This window comes from Rhinoraja longicauda, chromosome 1 (genome assembly GCF_053455715.1).
Source record: "Rhinoraja longicauda isolate Sanriku21f chromosome 1, sRhiLon1.1, whole genome shotgun sequence".
NCBI lineage: Eukaryota > Metazoa > Chordata > Chondrichthyes > Rajiformes > Arhynchobatidae > Rhinoraja > Rhinoraja longicauda.
In genome coordinates, this window is record NC_135953.1 from 20942687 (window position 1) to 20961751 (window position 19065).

The following is a 19065-nucleotide window of genomic DNA, read 5'->3' on the forward strand; positions in this document are numbered from 1 at the left end:
ATTCTTGCTTTTGCATGTCTAATGATGGGACAGAGAGAGTGAAAGCCTGGTGAAGGGAACTCTTGACTCAGTGTGTTGGTTTGCGGAGGTAGGAATGTCTTATCAATGTGCCGTTCCCTCCCCACCCTGGAGAAGGAAGGGTGGACCCTCTTACATGTGCTTCTACTTGCTCTCAGGTGTGCGGTGTGCAGGGGACTTTAACTGCGGTGCTTCGGTCAATACCTGGACCTGGTTGTTCCCTCTTCTCTTCACTTCCTCCTATCCTGTTTGCTTTCTGTTTTGTTTTTGTAGACTGCTGGTATTAACACAACGGATAAGGAAATAGAAATTCTGTACTTGCGAAATGTTACTTTTGAGGATGCAGGAGAGTATACCTGCTTGGCTGGTAATTCTATTGGGTATTCGCATCATTCTGCATGGCTGTCCGTTTTTCCAGGTACTTCTGCTTCTCTCTTGTGATTATTGTTTGACGTCTCTTCCCACGAAAAGGGTGGAAGACTGTGTGCTCTTTCAATTGCAATGACTTCAAACAGGGAGCCTCACCATCTGCGGCCTCGACCAAAACGCGTTCGACCGTACCCGCCTGCCTGGCGCTCTTGGGCGTTCCAGCAACATGGGCCTCTCTGACCCACACGTACAGTGTGCGGACTTGCCCACGCCAACCAGCACGTCCCATGTCCCTCTTAATGACGCAGTTGCTTCCCACCCTCACTTAATGGTCAAGGCGTCCGCCACCCTTGGCTCACTTGGCCTCATAAGGTCATGTGACAGGAGCAGAATTAGGCCATTCGGCCCATCACGTCTACTCCGCCATTCAATCGTGGCTGACCTCTCCCTCCCTCCTAAACCCATTCCCCTGCCTTCTCCCCATAGCCCTTTCCACCCGTACTAATCTAGAACCTATCAATCTCTGCCTTAAAAATATCCAATGACGTGGTCTCCACGGCCTTCTGTGGCAATGAATTCCACAGATTCACCACCCTCAGACTGAAGAAATTCCTCCTCATCTCCTTCCTAAAGGGACATCCTTTAATTCTGAGCCATGGCCTCTGGTGGCCTCTAGACTGCCCCACTAGGGGAAACATCCTCTCCACATCCACTCTATCCAGGCCTCAACTGGAGTAGGACTGGGTTCCTCGGCCCTGGTGCAAGCTACAAACAACATCCCCCATTGGAGACAAGGGGAAAATAAAGCTCCAACAAAGACCTGTGTTTTTGTTTGTGAGTTTGCCGCTGTCTTTATTCCGCCAACCCCGACCTTGGGTCCGTTCATCGGGGGACTGAGTCGAGGGGTTCCCTCAGGGAACCAGGTTCATCCCCACCAACCTGAGCAACCCCACCCACGCAATGCCTCGGGCTGTAAGCCGGGACCTTGGCCAGGCTCTGCCCTGAGCCACGTACACTGGGCATTGCCAGGTACTGAGGGCAGAAGGAGAGAGCATTGCCCCACCTGGTGCACTTGGCATTCCGTCAACACAGGGCACTCTTGACTCTCTGACTCCCACAGCCTGGCTTAGACTCAAACAGCGTGGAAACAGGCCCTTCAGCCCAATTTGCCCACACCGACCAACATGGCCCATCTACACGAGTCCCACCTGCCTGCGTCCGGCCCATATCCCTCCAAACCTGCCCTATCCATGAACCTGTCCAAATGTTTCTTAAACGTTGCGATACTAAGGCTTCTCCTTTAAACTCTACATAAACCAATGTCTGAATATAGGGAGAGACCAGATGGTGAACATTTCCTGTTTGAACGCAAACTAATTGATAAAAATCAAGATCATGCTTCTCAAGTGGAATGATTTTGTCAGCTTGTTCTTAATAATTAATTGAAGGCTAATTGATTATTGCATTATAAAGCCAATTCTCCACTCCTGCCTGGTGAATATTTCAATTGGATTATGGATGGTTGTAGAATAATGTAATTAAATAATGTAATATATATGAAATAATGTAATGTTCACAAGCCCTTCGCTTTCAGTAATTGCTCTCTTGTTTCCACGAAATGTGAACTGGCAGAGAGCTGGCACATTGGAGGGGCTGACTTATTATCAGACCCTCCTCATTGCTCAGCAGTGCCTCTGGTACAGATGTGGTGACGTACCCTCAATGTGAGAATAGAACAGGCTTCGGGTTTATTAATGTCGGGCAGCACAACACAGGAACAGGCCCTTCAGCCCACAGTGTTGAACATGTCAGGTTAAAATAATCTCCTCTGCCTGCATGTTCGCAAGTCTGAAGAGTAGAATTAGGCCATTCGGCTCATCGAGTCCACCCCGCCGTTCAATCGCGGCTGATCTCTGCCTCCTAATCCCATTTTCCTGCCTTCTCCCCATAACCCTTGACACCCGTTCTAATCAAGAATATGTCTCTCTCTGCCTTAAAAATATCCACTGACTTGGCCTCACAGCCCTCTGTGGCAATGCGTTCCACAGATTAACTACCCTCTGACTAAGATGTGATCCATATCCCTCCATTTCCTGCATATCTATACCTTTCTAAAAGCCTCTTAAACGCCATTATCCCATCTGCCTCCACCAGCACCTCAGTCATCACGTTCCAGGCTCCCACTACCTTCTGTGTGAAAAAAAAACTTGCCTTGCCCATCTACATTAATCTTTGCCTCTCACACATTAAAACTAAGCCTTCTAGTCTTTAACATTTCCGCCCTGCGGGGGAAAAAAACTCTGTCTACCAAATCTATGCCTCTCACAAATTTATATACTTCTATAAGGTCTCTCCTCAACCTCCAGCTTTCACAAGTTCATAAGTTTTAGGAGCAGAATTAGGCCATTCGGCCCATCAAGTCTACTACGCTATTCAATCATGGCTGATCTACCTTTCACTCTCAACCCCATTCTCCTGCCTTCACTCCATAACCCGTGACGCCCATACTAATCAAGAATATATCAATCTCCGCCTTTAAAATATCCATTGACTTGGCCTCCTCAGCCATCTGTGGCAATGAATTCCACAGATTCAATAGACAATAGACAATAGGTGCAGGAGGAGGTCATTCGGCCCTTCGAGCCAGCACCACCATTCAATGTGATCATGGCTGATCATTCTCAATCAGTACCCCGTTCCTGCCTTCTCCCCATACTCCCTGACTCTGCTATCCTTAAGAGCTCTATCTAGCTCTCTCTTGAATGCATTCAGAGAATTGGCCTCCACTGTCTGCTGAGGCAGTGAATTCCACAGATTCACAACTCTCTGACTGAAAGGGTTTTTCCTCATCTCCGTTCTAAATGGCCTACCCCTTATTCTTAAACTGTGGCCCCTGGTTCTGGACTCCCCCATCATTGGGAACATGTTTCCTGCCTGTAACGTATCCAACCCCTTAATAATCTAATATGTTTCGATAAGATCCCCTCTCATCCTTCTAAATTCCAGTGTATACAAGCGTAGCTGCTCCAGTCTTTCAACATACGACAGTCCCGCCGTTCCGGGAATTAACCTAGTAAACCTACGCTGCACGCCCTCAATAGCAAGAATATCCTTCTTCCCTCTGAAAGAAATTCCTCCTCATCTCCTTTCTAAAGGTACATCCTTTTATACTGAGGCTACGCCCTCTGGTCCTAGACTCTCCCACTAGTGGAAACATCCTCTCCACATCCACTCTATCCAGGCCTTTCACTATTTGGTGAGTTTCAATGAAGTCTCACCCCCTTGCTCCCCCTCCATTAGTGGAAGCAACCTTTCCAGAGAAAACAATCCAAGCCTGTCCACCCTTTCCTTCAGGCCCACTCCCTCCATTCCAGGCAACCATCACTGTGCCACGTGCCTTGTGTGACGTCTGTCTGTTCGACAAGGCAGCCATGTTGCCCTCCAGAATCAAGCCACTATGACTGGGGGATAACAAGCACCAGTGTTCTGCCCTTACCCCAGGCAAACCACACCCTCTCTTCCACAATCCCAAGGAATTAAAACCAAAATAGGAGAGCAGGGAGTAGATGGCTAAAAAATACCTGTCCCAGAAGAGTGTTTGTTTTTAAAGTCTCTTGACTATGTTTCGAGTAAATCCCTTCTGGCCATGACCACAGGAGCAATTGTATTTCGGGCTGTTATTATCTTTTCTTGTTTTTATTAATATGATTTTGTATAATAAAAAAACACATTGTGCGTGCAATGCAATGCAATGCAATGATACACTGAGTAAATGAGATTTCTGTGCCTGAGCAACGATGAGTTGATGCACAGAAGGTCCATGGCGTGGTCTTGTAACCTGTTTCTCACCATGTTCTCCCTGCAGTTGAAGACTTGGTAAAGGAGGATGACTCTGGCTCAATCTATGCAGACGTCCTCATCTATGTGACGGGTTGTGTCCTTATCATTCTGACTGTTATTATAGTGATCATGTGCAGAATGCGAACGTCCTCTAAGAAAACCCTCAACCCACCTCCGGTGCAGAAACTCTCCAAGTTCCCACTGAAGAGACAGGTAACAGAAAGTAGATACAAGAGTTCAGAACGTGTTGTAGCGTGGGGCCATTTCAAGGTGAACTGAGTCAGAAGGACATTACACATGAACTGTTTCTCATTGCCTGACCTGCTGAGTTTTTTTCCAGCATTTTCTGTTTTCATTATTGAGAATGAGTGGGTTGACAGGGGGCCACAGTTTAAGAACAAGGGGTAGGCCATTTAGAACTGAGATGAGGAAAAACTTTTTCAGTCAGAGAGTGGTGAATCTGTGGAATTCTCTGCCTCAGAAGGCAGTGGAGGCCAATTCTCTGAATGCATTCAAGAGAGAGCTGGATAGAGCCCTTAAGGATAGCGGAGTCAGGGGGTATGGGGAGAAGGCAGGAACGGGTACTGATTGAGAATGATCAGCCATGATCACATTGAATGGCGGTGCTGGCTCGAAGGGCCGAATGGCCTCCTCCTGCGTCTATTGCCTATTGACATGTGATGAGCGTTTGATTGCACTGGATTGTACTCTCTGGAGTTTAGAAGAATGAGGGGGGACCTCATTGAAACTTACTGAATAGTGAAAGGCCTGAATAGAGTGGATGTGGAGAAGATGTTTCCGCTAGTGGGGGAGTCTAGGACCAGAGGTCATAGCCACGGAATTAAAGGATGTTCTTGTAGGAAGGAGATGAGGAGGGATTTCTTTAGTCTGTGAAGGTGGTGAATCTGTGGAATTCATTGCCACAGATGGCTGTGGAGGCCGTCAATGGATATTTTTAAGGCAGAAATAGATGGATTCTTGATTTTTAAGGATGTCGGGGTAATGGGGAGAAGGCAGGAGAATGGGGTTGAGAGGGAAAGATGGATCAGCCATCACTGAACGATGGAGGACACTTTGATGGGCCGAATGGCCTGATTCTGCTACGATCAATTATGAACTTGCGCTCTTGAGGTTTCGCTGCATTGTAGCAGAGGGAGCATGAAAGGAGAGGCAGTCCCCAACTGGGATTTAGTAACCACATCAGGGCTACCTGCGGCAGTAGAAGATGTGCAACAGTCCACGTTACCCACTTTATCAAGCCTCTGTGCCCAGCTTTGCCTCCATCCACCCGTCCGTGTTGGGCAGAGATGCAGCAGTCTGATTGATGACATGCTGAACATACCACTTGCGTTGAAGATAGGGAAGGTTTATGAAGAGGAACGGGCAGGTGAGACCAGTGTAGATGGGACATCTTTGGTCGCATGGGCAAGTTGGGCCGAAGGGCCTGTTTCCACACTGTGTCACTCTATGACTCTATGATACCAGTACCCTCCTTACAGTCCCAGCCTAGCCTGCTGGTTGATATGTTTGGCAGCTGGAGATGACCAGGGCACGAGGCCACTGTTTCAGAAGGACTGAATCTGCACTGAATAACAATGATCGATGTTATTCTGCAAAATAATAAATATATCCTGGCATCCTGCGTCGGCCTTTTATCTCTGTCCCTGATGGAATCCTGCATTGGTAGAATTCCAAGTAACAGTGCAAGGAATAGAATAATATCCGGAATGAAAACAAGCCCCAAAGTATGTTTGACAGCCATTGATGTTGTCTGCATCTCCCAACTGTTTACATTCAGGTTTCGCGGCAACATATGGTGCTCGGTAACAAATTTGAATCATTTTTCATTCAAGCAGGTGTCCTTGGAGTCGAATTCCTCCATGAATTCCAACACGCCGTTGGTGAGAATCGCCCGCCTGTCCTCCAGTGATTCACCCATGTTGGCCAACGTGTCTGAGTTGGAGCTCCCTGCCGATCCCAAGTGGGAGTTCCATCGGCCAAGGTAACCTCCAGTGGTGCTATCTCTGTTTCAAACCCTTCCCAGCTGTTATCAGGCAACGGAACCATCCCACCACAACTAGAGAGCAGTGCTAAACTACTATCCAACTAGTAGCAGTAACAGCACCGGAGACCCAGGTTCGATCCCGACTACGGGTGCTGTCTGTACGGAGTTTGTACGTTCTCCCCGTGACCTGCGTGGGTTTTCTCTGAGATCTTCAGATCTCTCCCACACTCCAAAGACGTACAAGTTTGTAGGGTAATTGGCTTGGTACAAATGTAAATTGCCTGTAGGATAGTGTAGGATTGTGTAGGATAGTGTTAATGTGCGTGGATCGCTGGTCGGTGCGGACTCGGTGGGCCGATGGGCCTGTTTCCGCGCTGCCTCTCTAAACTGAAACTAAACCTCATTGGAGATCCTTGGACTATCTTTGATTAGTCTTTTCTGGCTTTATCTTGCACTAAACGTTATTCCCTTCTCCTGCATCTTTGTACACTTTGAGCAGCTCGATTGTAATATACGTATTGTCTTTCCGCCGACTGGTTAGCACGCAACAAAAGCTTTTCACTGTACCTCGGTTACACGTGGCAATAAAGCTAAACGGATCTGTCCTGAATGAATCTTTTCTCTTCCGTAGGCTGACCATGGGGAAACCCCTGGGCGAGGGGTGCTTCGGGCAGGTCGTAATGGCAGAGGCCATTGGCATCGAGAAAGACAAAGCAAACAAGCCAGCCACTGTCGCAGTGAAAATGCTGAAAGGTGAGATATACTGAGAAACTATAATCCCCACTCCGGTATCTTTCTCTTCACTCTAGCTTTGTATTTGTATCTGGCTTAGACAATAGACAATAGACAATAGGTGCAGGAGTAGGCCATTCGGCCCTTCGAGCCAGCACCGCCATTCAATGTGATTATGGCTGATCATTCTCAGTCAGTACCCCGTTCCTGCCTTCTCCCCATACCCTCTGACTCCGCTATCCTTAAGAGCTCTATCTAGCTCTCTCTTGAATGTATTCAGAGAATTGGCCTCCACTGCCCTCTGAGGCAGAGAATTCCACAGATTCACAACTCTCTGACTGAAAAAGTTTTTCCTCATCTCTGTTCTAAATGGCCTACCCCTTATTCTTAAACTGTGGCCCCTGGTTCTGGACTCCCCCAACATTGGGAACATGTTTCCTGCCTCTAACATGTCCAATCCCTTAATAATCTTATACGTTTCGATAAGATCCCCTCTCATCCTTCTAAATTCCAGTGTATACAAACCTAGTCGCTCCAGTCTTTCAACATATGACAGTCCCGCCATTCCGGGAATTAACCTAGTAAACCTACGCTGCACGCCCTCAATAGCAAGAATATCCTTCCTCAAATTTGGAGACCAAAACTGCACACAGTTATGATTATATTTATGTATATGGTATCTGACTGGATAGCACACAAATAAAAGCTTTTCACTGTACCTCGATGCACATATCGATAATAAACCGAAACACTAAAGGCCTAAGAGTGACCATCTGGTCCAGTGGTTCTTTATTGGCACAAGTACAGAGATACAGTGAAATCCTTTTGTTGCATACAGTTCAGTGACGTTTACCACGGAAGGCTGGGGAGGACAAGTCAGTGGATATTTTTATGACAGAGATAGATAGATTCTTGATCAGTACGGGTGTCAGAGGTTGTGGGGAGAAGGCAGGAGAATGGGGTCAGGAGGGAGAGGTAGATCAGCCATGATTGAATGGCGGAGTAGACTTGATGGGCCGAATGGCCTAATTCTACTCCTATTCTTTATGACCTTATGACGTATTAATATACATAAACACAATCCCAGATTAAGTACAAAGTGTATAGAAATAGTTTACGGAGACAGTTTACAAGAGTGGCCAGGTTTTTGCCGCCATTTTGCTAAGCAAGTAAACTGGTTTTAAGATTAGACTATAATCTAAGAAGACTTCTCCATTGCCAGAGCGAGGCCACATGCAAACAGGAGGATTGACAGATTGTTGATCAGTACGGGTGTCAGGGTTATAATAATAATAATAATGCATTACATTTATATAGCGCTTTTCATATACTCAAAGACGCTTATGGGGAGAAGGCAGGAGAATGGGGTTGGGAGGGAAAGATGGATCAGCCATGATTGAATGGCGGAGTAGACTTGATGACCTAATTCTGTTCCTAGAACTTATGAAGTTAGAACCCACAAGTAGTGTCCAGCAATGCGTCTGTGCCTGTGACGTTCCCTCTCTGCTCACGTCAGTGCTCCTTAAGCAGAGATATTTTCCATCTCTCCACATCATCTTCATATCTCTCGTTTCCCTTTTCCCTAACTGGTCTGAAGAAGGGTCTCGACCCGAAACGTCACCCATGCCTTTTCTCCAGAGATGCTGCCTGTCCCGCTGAGTCAGTCCGGCTTTTTGTGTTTATTTCATGTTTTGTCTTTGCAGACGACGCCACTGACAAAGACCTGTCTGACCTGGTATCAGAAATGGAAATGATGAAGATGATCGGAAAACATAAAAATATTATTAATTTACTGGGAGCCTGCACACAGGACGGTGAGTATGAGGGGCAATATTTGCAGACCGGGTCTCGGAAGGTATCTGCGCACCCAGTTCCCAGTAACCCCACCCAAGCACGTTACCACCAAGCTCCCTACACCCACCAGCCCAGGACCTACAGTCCAGCTCCCTGCTCCCAGTAACCCAACTCTCTTTCCCCAACTGCCCGTATAGACATCGACATAGACATAGAAAATAGGTGCAGGAGGAGGCCATTTGGCCCTTTGAGCCAGCACCGCCATTCATTGTGATCATGGCTGATCATCCACAATCAGTAACCCGTGCCTGCCTTCTCCCCATATACCTTGATTCCACTAGCCCCAAGAGCTCTATCTAACTCTCTTTTAAATTCATCCAGTGAATTGGCCTCCACTGCCCTCTGTGGCAGAGAATTCCACAAATTCACAACTCTCTGGGTGAAAAAGTTTCTTCTCACCTCAGTTTTAAATGGCTTCCCCTTTATTCTTGTACTGTGGCCCCTGGTTCTGGACTCCCCCCAACATTGGGAACATTTTTCCTGCATCTAGCTTGTCCAGTCCTTTCATACTTTTATACATATCTCAGGCCTCCACACCACATCCTAGATCCCATTCTCCCAACGCCACACAAATTCCCAACACCCTACTCATCAGCTCTCCGAACACCAGTTCCCCACACACCTCAGTACCTGCACACACCAGACCCCCGCTCCCCACACACCAGCTCCCCACTCCCCCGCTCTCCACACACCAGCTCCCCACTCCCCCGCTCCCCACACACCAGCTCCCCACCCCCCCCCCGCTCTCCACACACCAGCTCCCCACCCCCCCCCCCCGCTCTCCACACACCAGCTCCCCACTCCCCCGCTCCCCACACACCAGCTCCCCACTCCCCACACACCAGCTCCCCACACACCAGCTCCCCACTCCCCACACACCAGCTCCCCACACACCAGCTCCCCACTCCCCACACACCAGCTCCCCACACACCAGCACCCCACCCCCCGCTCCCCACTGCCCCGCTCCCCACACACCAGCTCCCCACACACCAGCTCCCCACACACCAGCTCCCCACACACCAGCTCCCCACACACCAGCTCCCCACACACCAGCTCCCCACTCCCCCGCTCTCCACACACCAGCTCCCCACCCCCCCCCGCTCCCCACACACCAGCTCCCCACACACCAGCTCCCCACCCCCCCCCGCTCTCCACACACCAGCTCCCCAACCCCCCCCCCCGCTCCCCACACACCAGCTCCCCACTCCCTCGCTCTCCACACACCAGATCCCCGCTCTCCACACACCAGCTCCCCACCCCCCCCCCGCTCTCCACACACCAGCACCCCCCCCCGCTCCCCACACACCAGCTCCCCACCCCCCGCTCCCCACACACCAGCTCCCCACACACCAGCTCCCCACCCCCCGCTCCCCACACACCAGCTCCCCACACACCAGCTCCCCACCCCCCGCTCCCCACACACCAGCTCCCCACCCCCCGCTCCCCACACACCAGCTCCCCGCTCTCCACACACCAGCTCCCCACCCCCCCCCCCGCTCTCCACACACCAGCTCCCCACCCCCCCGCTCCCCACACACCAGCTCCCCACCCCCCACACACCAGCTCCCCACCCCCCGCTCCCCACACACCAGCTCCCCACTCCCCCGCTCTCCACACACCAGCTCCCCACCCCCCCGCTCCCCACACACCAGCTCCCCACCCCCCACACACCAGCTCCCCACCCCCCGCTCCCCACACACCAGCTCCCCACACACCAGCTCCCCACACACCAGCTCCCCACACACCAGCTCCCCACACACCAGCTCCCCACTCCCCCGCTCTCCACACACCAGCTCCCCACCCCCCCCCGCTCCCCACACACCAGCTCCCCACACACCAGCTCCCCACCCCCCCCCGCTCTCCACACACCAGCTCCCCAACCCCCCCCCCGCTCCCCACACACCAGCTCCCCACTCCCTCGCTCTCCACACACCAGATCCCCGCTCTCCACACACCAGCTCCCCACCCCCCCCCCGCTCTCCACACACCAGCACCCCCCCCCGCTCCCCACACACCAGCTCCCCACCCCCCGCTCCCCACACACCAGCTCCCCACACACCAGCTCCCCACCCCCCGCTCCCCACACACCAGCTCCCCACACACCAGCTCCCCACCCCCCGCTCCCCACACACCAGCTCCCCACCCCCCGCTCCCCACACACCAGCTCCCCGCTCTCCACACACCAGCTCCCCACCCCCCCCCCCCGCTCTCCACACACCAGCTCCCCACCCCCCCGCTCCCCACACACCAGCTCCCCACCCCCCCCCGCTCTCCACACACCAGCTCCCCACTCCCTCGCTCCCCACACACCAGCTCCCCACTCCCCCGCTCCCCACACACCAGCTCCCCACCCCCCGCTCCCCACACACCAGCTCCCCGCTCCCCACACACCAGCTCCCCACACACCAGCTCCCCACACACCAGCTCCCCACTCCCCCGCTCCCCACACACCAGCTCCCCACTCCCTCGCTCCCCACACACCAGCTCCCCACTCCCCCGCTCCCCACACACCAGCTCCCCACCCCCCGCTCCCCACACACCAGCTCCCCGCTCCCCACACACCAGCTCCCCACACACCAGCTCCCCACACACCAGCTCCCCACACACCAGCTCCCCACCCCCCGCTCCCCTCACACCAGCTCCCCACCACCCCGCTCCCCACACACCAGCTCCCCGCTCCCCACACACCAGCTCGCCGCTCCCCACACACCAGCTCCCCACACACCAGCTCCCCACCCCCCGCTCCCCACACACCAGCTCCCCACCCCCCCACTCCCCATTTCCCCGGATCAGCTATCCATCTGGGTGCTGGAGAAAATTGGCCCAGTCTGGCTTCTGCAACCGTACTTGCGATCTGCTTTGGTTTTTTTAAAATGTTTTCCACTCTTCAATCCTGGCCGTTCCCTCCCTTCATCCTCTCTGTCAGCAAAGAAGCACACTTTGATTGATGCCCACCGACCGGTCTCCTGCCCCTGAGGGCTGGCTGGTTTTGGGACCAGCGATGGGCTTTGTCCCTCCGCTCACACCCCCTGTGACGCAGTTTGTGGCCTTTCCTTCCTGTGCAGGTCCACTCTACGTCATAGTGGAATTTGCATCGAAGGGCAACCTGCGGGAATACCTGAAAGCCCGGAGACCCCCGGGCATGGATTACTCCTTCGACACCTGCAAGGTGCCCGATGAGCAGTTAACCTTCAAGGACCTGGTGTCATGTGCCTACCAGGTGGCACGTGGCATGGAGTACCTAGCCTCCCAAAAGGTGAGCACGCTTCATCCCTGCACCAGCACTGCTGGCAGATGTGTAGGGAAGAAATGCAAATGCTGCTTTACATCAAAGGTAGACACAAAACGCTGGAGTAACTCAGCGGGTCAGGCAGCATCTCTGGAGAGAAGGAATGGGTGACGTCACCCATTCCTTCTCTCCAGGGATGCTGCCTGACCCGCTGAGTTACTCCTGCTGGGAGATGGATCAATGAGACTTTAACCAACGGTGATACACAGAGTGGTGCAGCTGGTAGAGCTACTGCCTCAAAGGTTACAACCCACCAGCTTACGACCAACCGTGGATAACCTGGCACCGTCTCAACAGACTGCGGACAGGCATGGGGAGGAGCAAAGCGAACATGCTGAAGTGGGGATATACTGAAGATGCGGCAGACTGCGAGTGCGGACGGGGCCTCCAGACTATGGAACATCTCCTGAGCTGTGACATGCTGCATGGCACATGCACTGTAAAGGATCTTGCAGAGGCTAATGACGTGGCACTAAAATGTGCTCGCTGTTGGCAAACAGTTGCGTGATGACACGAAATAATAATAATTGTCCCGGTGGGGTTTGTACCCGTCCTCTGTCCCGGTTTAATTGTCCTGATGGGGTTTGTACCCACCCTCTGTTTGGGGGTTTAATTGTCCCGGTGTGTTTTGTACCCGTCCTCTGTCCCGGTTTAATTGTCCCGGGTGTGTTTTGTTCCCGGCTAGTGCATCCACCGGGACCTGGCAGCCAGGAACGTGCTGGTGACCGAGGACAACGTGATGAAGATTGCCGACTTTGGCCTGGCCAGGGACGTGCACAACATCGACTACTACAAGAAAACGACCAACGTAAGTGTCTGGGCAGCACGGGCAGGCGGTGGGGAGGGGGTTGAGGGGCGCAGCAGAGTGCGAGCAGCTCTCCGGGGACCTTCAGTCTAAACTCCAGTCAATGTATTTGGGTCGTGGGCTACGATCACCGTGCACGAGGGGGGGCGGGGGTCATCGAGCGGCGGGGTGACGTTCCTCGATCGCCACTCTCTGCTGGGGTTCCTGGCGAAGGCTGAACATGAGGGAATAAACGCTATTCACGTTATTCCCTTCATCGTGTATCTGTACACTGTGGACGGCTCGATTGTAATCATCTGTTGTCTTCCCGCTGGCTGGTTAGCACGCAACAAAAAAACTTTTCACTACCTCTGTGCACGTGACAATAAACTAAACTCAACTCAACTCAAGAAGTAAATTAGCCAGAGCCCAACTCACAGGATGACCAGCTAAAGAGATCCCATAACCCGCCCCAACAAGGCAGGGGCAGGACGGTGGCGCAGCGGTAGAGTTGCTGCCTTACAGCGCCAGAGACCCGGGTTTGATCCAGACTACGGGTGCTGTCTGTACAGAGTTTGTACGTTCTCCCTGTGACCACGTGGGTTTTCTCTGGGTGCTCCGGTTTCCTCCCACATTCCAAAGACGTGCAGGTTTGCAGGTTAATTGGCTTCTGTAAAATTGTCCCTGTGTGTGTGTGTGTGTGTTTGTGTGTGTGTGTGTGTGTGTGTGTGTGTGTGTGTGTGTGTGTATGTGTGTGTAGGATTGAACTAGTGTTCAGGTGATCATAGGTCAGTGTGGACTCAGTGGGCCGAAGGGGCCTGTGTCCACAATGTGTCTCGTCACTAAACTAAACATGATTACAATCGAGCCATCCACAGTGTACAGATACATGGTAAGGGGAATAATGTGAACACTGTTTGGTGCCAGATGTGTGCGATCTGTAGATGGTAATTGGGATTGGTTTTTGAGCATTGAAGATGGGATGAAGTTCCCTTTCTCCTGTTTGTTGCCCACAGGGGAGGCTGCCAGTGAAGTGGATGGCACCGGAGGCCTTGTTCGACAGGGTCTACACCCACCAGAGTGACGTGTAAGTACGACTCGCGGTGCCGTGGCCATCTCTCGACTCTTTACCTCGAGTCTGAAGAAAAGGGTCTCGACCTGAATCGCCACCCATTCCTTCTCTCCAGAGATGCTGGCCGTCCCGCTGCGTTACCCCGGCCTTTCGTGCCCACCTTCGGTTTAAACCAGCACCTGCAGTTCCTTCCGGCGCCTCCCTCAACTCTGCCAGGCGCCGATATTTGTAAACGAGGGGCCGGGGGACGGAGGAACGCCGACTCGCTTCCTGACTTTCCAGGGCAGGGAGAAAGAATGCGGAGAGAAAACAAAGTTATTTAGTTCTGCTCCAGAGGATTGGCAGAATAGTGGCAGGTTATAAAGGGGCCTGTCAGCGACCTGATTAACTGGTCATTTTATTCCAGCGCTGGCCTGTGCTGATGTCTGTTGCAATTGAAAGGATCAGCAACTTACTTCCAGCCGGAAGGGAAGGGGGAAAGAGGGGGGGGGGGGTTTGTTCAATGAAGTCACGCCGTTGATAACTGTGTTAGACACGGGTGGCAGCACCGGGAGAATGGGGTGGTTTTTTGAAAAGGCCGGCAGTGAATGAGGTCTCCCTCCGTTCTGTGTCCTGCCTTGCAGCTGGTCGTACGGTGTGCTGCTGTGGGAGATCTTCACGCTGGGGGGGTCCCCCTACCCTGGCATCCCCGTGGAAGAGCTCTTCAAGTTGCTGAAGGAAGGCCATCGAATGGACAAGCCCGCCAACTGCACGCACGAGCTGTAAGCAACGCCCCTCCCCCTTCCCCGTTACCCTCCCACCTCCTCGTATCGTTGCCTGATGTGGGCAGATATCTAAGGCAGTCTGACGTTCGATGGGGGCGGCGCGGTGGCGCAGCGGCAGAGTTGCTTCCTCACCGCGCCAGGGACCCGGGTTCGATCCTGACTACGGGTGTGGAGGTTGTACGTTCTCCCTGTGAACAAGGGGGGGTGCTCTGGTTTCCCTCCACGCTCCAAAGACGGACGGGTTTGTAGGTTAATTGGCTTGTGGAAATTGTAACTTGTACCCACTGTGCAGGACAATGGTTGTGTGCGGGGTGATCACTGGTCGGTACAGACTCGGTAAGCCGAAGGGCCTGTTTCATAAGGATTAGGAGTAGAATTAGGCCCTTTCAGCCCATCACGTCTACTCTGCCATTCAAGCATTAACTGTTCTATCTCTCCCTGCGAACCCCATAGGGGTTTCCACGCTGTATCTCTAATCTAAACTAAACGTACAGGTTTGTTTGGTTTATGTAAATTGATTGGCTTATGTAAATTGATTGGCTTATGTAAATTGGCTTATGTAAATTAGCTTATGTAAATTGTCCCTGGTGTGTAGGATAGTGCTAGTGGACGGGGTGATCGCTGTTCGGCGCGGTCTCGATGGGCCGAAGGGCCTGTTTCCTCGCCGTATCTCTAAAGTCTGTGACTGGTGGCTGATGCTCCTTGCGCCTCACACCCAATTCCTTTGCTTTATTTAAAATCACACAGTAATCTCTACCCCGTACACCACTGAATAGGACGTGGAACATGAAAGCATTATTCAGCAAGATATTTCAAATAGAACAGAGAAAGGTGCAGGACAGGAACAGGCCCTTCAGCCCACAATGAGCGTGCCAAACGTGAAGTCAGGTTGAACTAATCTCCTGTGCCTGGACATGATCCATGTCCCTCTGATCACTGCATATCCATGCGTTTATCTAAAAGCCTCTTCACTCGTATCTGCCTGCACCACCATCCCCCAGTAGCAGCGTGTTCCAGGCACCCACCACTCTGTGTAAAAAGAAAATTACTCCACACATTTCCTTTAAACTTTGCCCATCTGACCCTGTGGAAAAAGGTACTGACTGTCTACAATAGACAATAGACAATAGGTGCAGGAGGAGGCCATTCGGCCCTTCGAGCCAGCACCGCCATTCAATGTGATCATGGCTGATCATTCTCAATCAGTACCCCGTTCCTGCCTTCTCCCCATACCCCCTGACTCCGCTATCCTTAAGAGCTCTATTTAGCTCTCTCTTGAATGTATTCAGAGAATTGGCCCCCACTGCCTTCTGAGGCAGAGAATTCCACAGATTCACAACTCTGACTGAAAAAGTTTTTCCTCATCTCAGTTCTAAATGGCCTACCCCTTATTCTTAAACTGTGGCCCCTGGTTCTGGACTCCCCCAACATTGGGAACATGTTTCCTGCCTCTAACGTGTCCAACCCCTTGATAATCTTATACGTTTCGATACCTGTCATCATTTTCTATACTTCTATCAACCTCCAACATTTCAGACTAAACAAACAACAATCTGTCCTTCGAGATAATGCTCTCCAATGGAGCAATGGAGGCATTGCAGAATCCTGGTAAACCTCTTCTGCAAACTTCTCCAAAGCTTCTACATTCCATGTGATATGACTTGCTCTCCCCTTCCCCCCCCCCTCCCCTTCTCGTGGACTGGTTCTCCCCCCCGCCCTACAGAACGCCTTGGTTAGCGGTACAGACAGAGTTTCCCTTGTTGATTCCCTTGGTCTCTAACTATCTGTTTGGTGTTTAAATGACCAGGACCCATTAAAGACTAATAACCCCACAGAGATGATGGTGTGTCCATGGTGTTTAAATGTCCCAGATAATACGTGTTCCTGATACCAATTCCTCATAATAGGTTTTCCTGATATCAATACTTGATTAGTACGGGTGTCAGGGGTTATGGGGAGAAGGCAGGAGAACGGGGTTGGGAGGGACAGATAGTTCGGCCATGATTGAATGGCAGAGTGGACTTGATGGGCACCTAGGGGTTAAAGTGCAAACTCCACACAGACAGCACCCAAGATCAGAGTCGAACTACAATCCCTGCCACTGTGAGGCAGCAACCCCAGCAGCTGCTCCACTGCAGGTACTGAAGACAATTGTTGTTGGTCTAATTATCGCTTTGTGGCCTTTCTTTCAGGTATATGATAATGCGAGAGTGCTGGCACGCAATTCCATCACAGAGGCCAATGTTCAAGCAGCTGGTCGAGGATCTCGACAGGGTCCTGACAGTGACGTCGACTGAGGTCAGTTCACCTTAAAGGAGTTGGGAGGGTGGCTGACATTAACTAAAGTGAATTTTAGAGGATTCGGTAACATTGCAATATCCTCAATTCAGATTCAAACTCGGATCCCTCATGTATCACAGTACTGTGTACTCCTTAGATTTCAGCTACTGACAAAACAGGCAAAGTTCTTTACTTTATTTTACGTTACTTTAGAAATACAGCGCGGAAACAGGCCTTGCAGTCCACCCAGTCCACACTGACACCAACACTATCCGACACGCTAAGGACCATTTTTTACCGAAGCCAATTAACCTACAAACCTGTACGTCTTTGGATTGTAGGAGGTCGTGGACTCTCCCACTAGTGGAAACATCCTCTCCACACACACCCTATCCAGGCCTTTCACTATTCGGTACGTTTCAATGCGGTCCCCCCTCTTATCGATCTTGTTTTCCCAAATCTCTGTTGTCTCGCCTCTTCATTCCCCTTTAACCCCCTGGAACCCTTCCACAGACGATCTGGACTCCTCAAATTCCAACTCTAATTTTAAAGGCTTCATCCTTGCTCTCAGGTGCAACAATCCAAAAACTGTGGGCATTTGTTCTGTCAAAACCTCTCTCCCTTGTACCTCGCTTTTCTACTTTCTGTTCTAAAATACAGCCCTTGGCCCATGCCAGCCTCTGATCACCTGTTCACACTAGTTCTATGTTATCTACTTGAGCTTGAGTTTCGTTTCATTGTCACGTGTACCGAGGTACAGTGAAAAGCTTTTGCTGCGTGCTAAAAAGTCAGCGGAAAGACAGTACATGATTACAATCGAGCCATTCATAGAGTACAGATACATGATAAAGGGAATAATGTGAATTATGTTTAGTGCAACATAAAGTCCGATCAAAGATAGTCTGAATAATATAAGAAAATAACTGCAGATGCTGGTACAAATCGAAGGTATTTATTCACAAAATGCTGGAGTAACTCAGCAGGTCAGGCAGCATCTCGGGAGAGAAGGAATGGATGACGTTTCGGGTCGAGACCCTTCTTCAGACTGATGTCAGGGGGGCGGGACAAAGGAAGGATATAGGTGGAGACAGGAAGATAGAGGGAGATCTGGGAAGGAGGAGGGGACGGGAGGGGCAGAGGAACTATCTAAAGTTGGAGGTCGATGTTCATACCACTGGGCTGCAAGCTGCCCAGGCGAAATATGAGGTGCTGTTCCTCCAATTTCCGGTGGGCCTCACTATGGCACTGGAGGAGGCCCATGACAGAAAGGTCAGACTGGGAATGGGAGGGGGAGTTGAAGTGCTCGGCCACCGGGAGATCAGTTTGGTCAATGCGGACCGAGCGCAGGTGTTGAGCGAAGCGATCGCCGAGTCAATGCCGACCGAGCGCAGGGTCGGTCAAGATAGTCTGAAGGTCTCCAATGAAGCATCCACTCCCTACACACTTGGGTGCAAATTACAGAGGCCAATTAACCCACAAACATGCTTCAGACATTTTGGGACGTGGGAGGAAACCAAAGCACCCGAAGGAAAGCCACGTGGTCACAGGGAGAACATGCAAACTCCACACAGACATCATCCCGGGGACAGGATCGAACCTGGGACTCTGGTGCTGTGTGGCAGCAGCTCTACCGGCTGTGACATTCACCAGGCGCTTGAGGTTCCAATGACCTAATCTCTCCTGACGTCGGGTCAGATTAGCCTTGCAAGTCAAACATGTCATGGGTGCTACAGAAATGAAGCTGTAACTTACTGGCAGAGCAGCAGGAATTGAATGGCCGGCTCCTGTCTCTAATGCAGTTTAGTTTAGAGATACAGCGCAGAAACAGGCTCTTTGGCCCACTGAGTCGGCGCCGACCAGCGATCCCCGCACACTAACACTATCCTACACACACTGGGGGCAATTTACCATTTTTTACCGAAGCCAATTAACCTACAAACCTGTATGTCTTTGGAGTGTAGGGGGAAACCGGAGATGCCAGAGAAAACTCATGCAGGTCACAGGGAGAACATACAAACTCCATACAGACAGCCCCCGTAGTCAGGATGGAACCCGGGT

The 19065-nt window shown here is 51.5% G+C and overlaps 1 protein-coding gene across 5 annotated transcripts in view; it reads left to right on the forward strand.

Moving 5' to 3' along the window:
• The window catches only part of LOC144601983 (fibroblast growth factor receptor 3-like), a 134238-nt gene that overhangs the window by 102033 nt on the left and 13140 nt on the right, over positions 1-19065 (forward strand). For 2 of the 5 annotated variants that reach the window (XM_078414697.1, XM_078414770.1), the window contains exons 9-17: positions 4253-4440; positions 6081-6229; positions 6864-6985; positions 8668-8778; positions 11884-12074; positions 12793-12915; positions 13908-13978; positions 14587-14724; positions 16920-17025. In XM_078414697.1, coding sequence (XP_078270823.1) covers positions 4253-4440; positions 6081-6229; positions 6864-6985; positions 8668-8778; positions 11884-12074; positions 12793-12915; positions 13908-13978; positions 14587-14724; positions 16920-17025 — 1199 coding nt within the window. Of the gene's footprint in view, positions 1-291; positions 437-4252; positions 4441-6080; positions 6230-6863; positions 6986-8667; positions 8779-11883; positions 12075-12792; positions 12916-13907; positions 13979-14586; positions 14725-16919; positions 17026-19065 lie in introns of all 5 variants that reach the window. The other 3 variants (XM_078414928.1, XM_078415026.1, XM_078414850.1) reach the window with 3 other exon arrangements.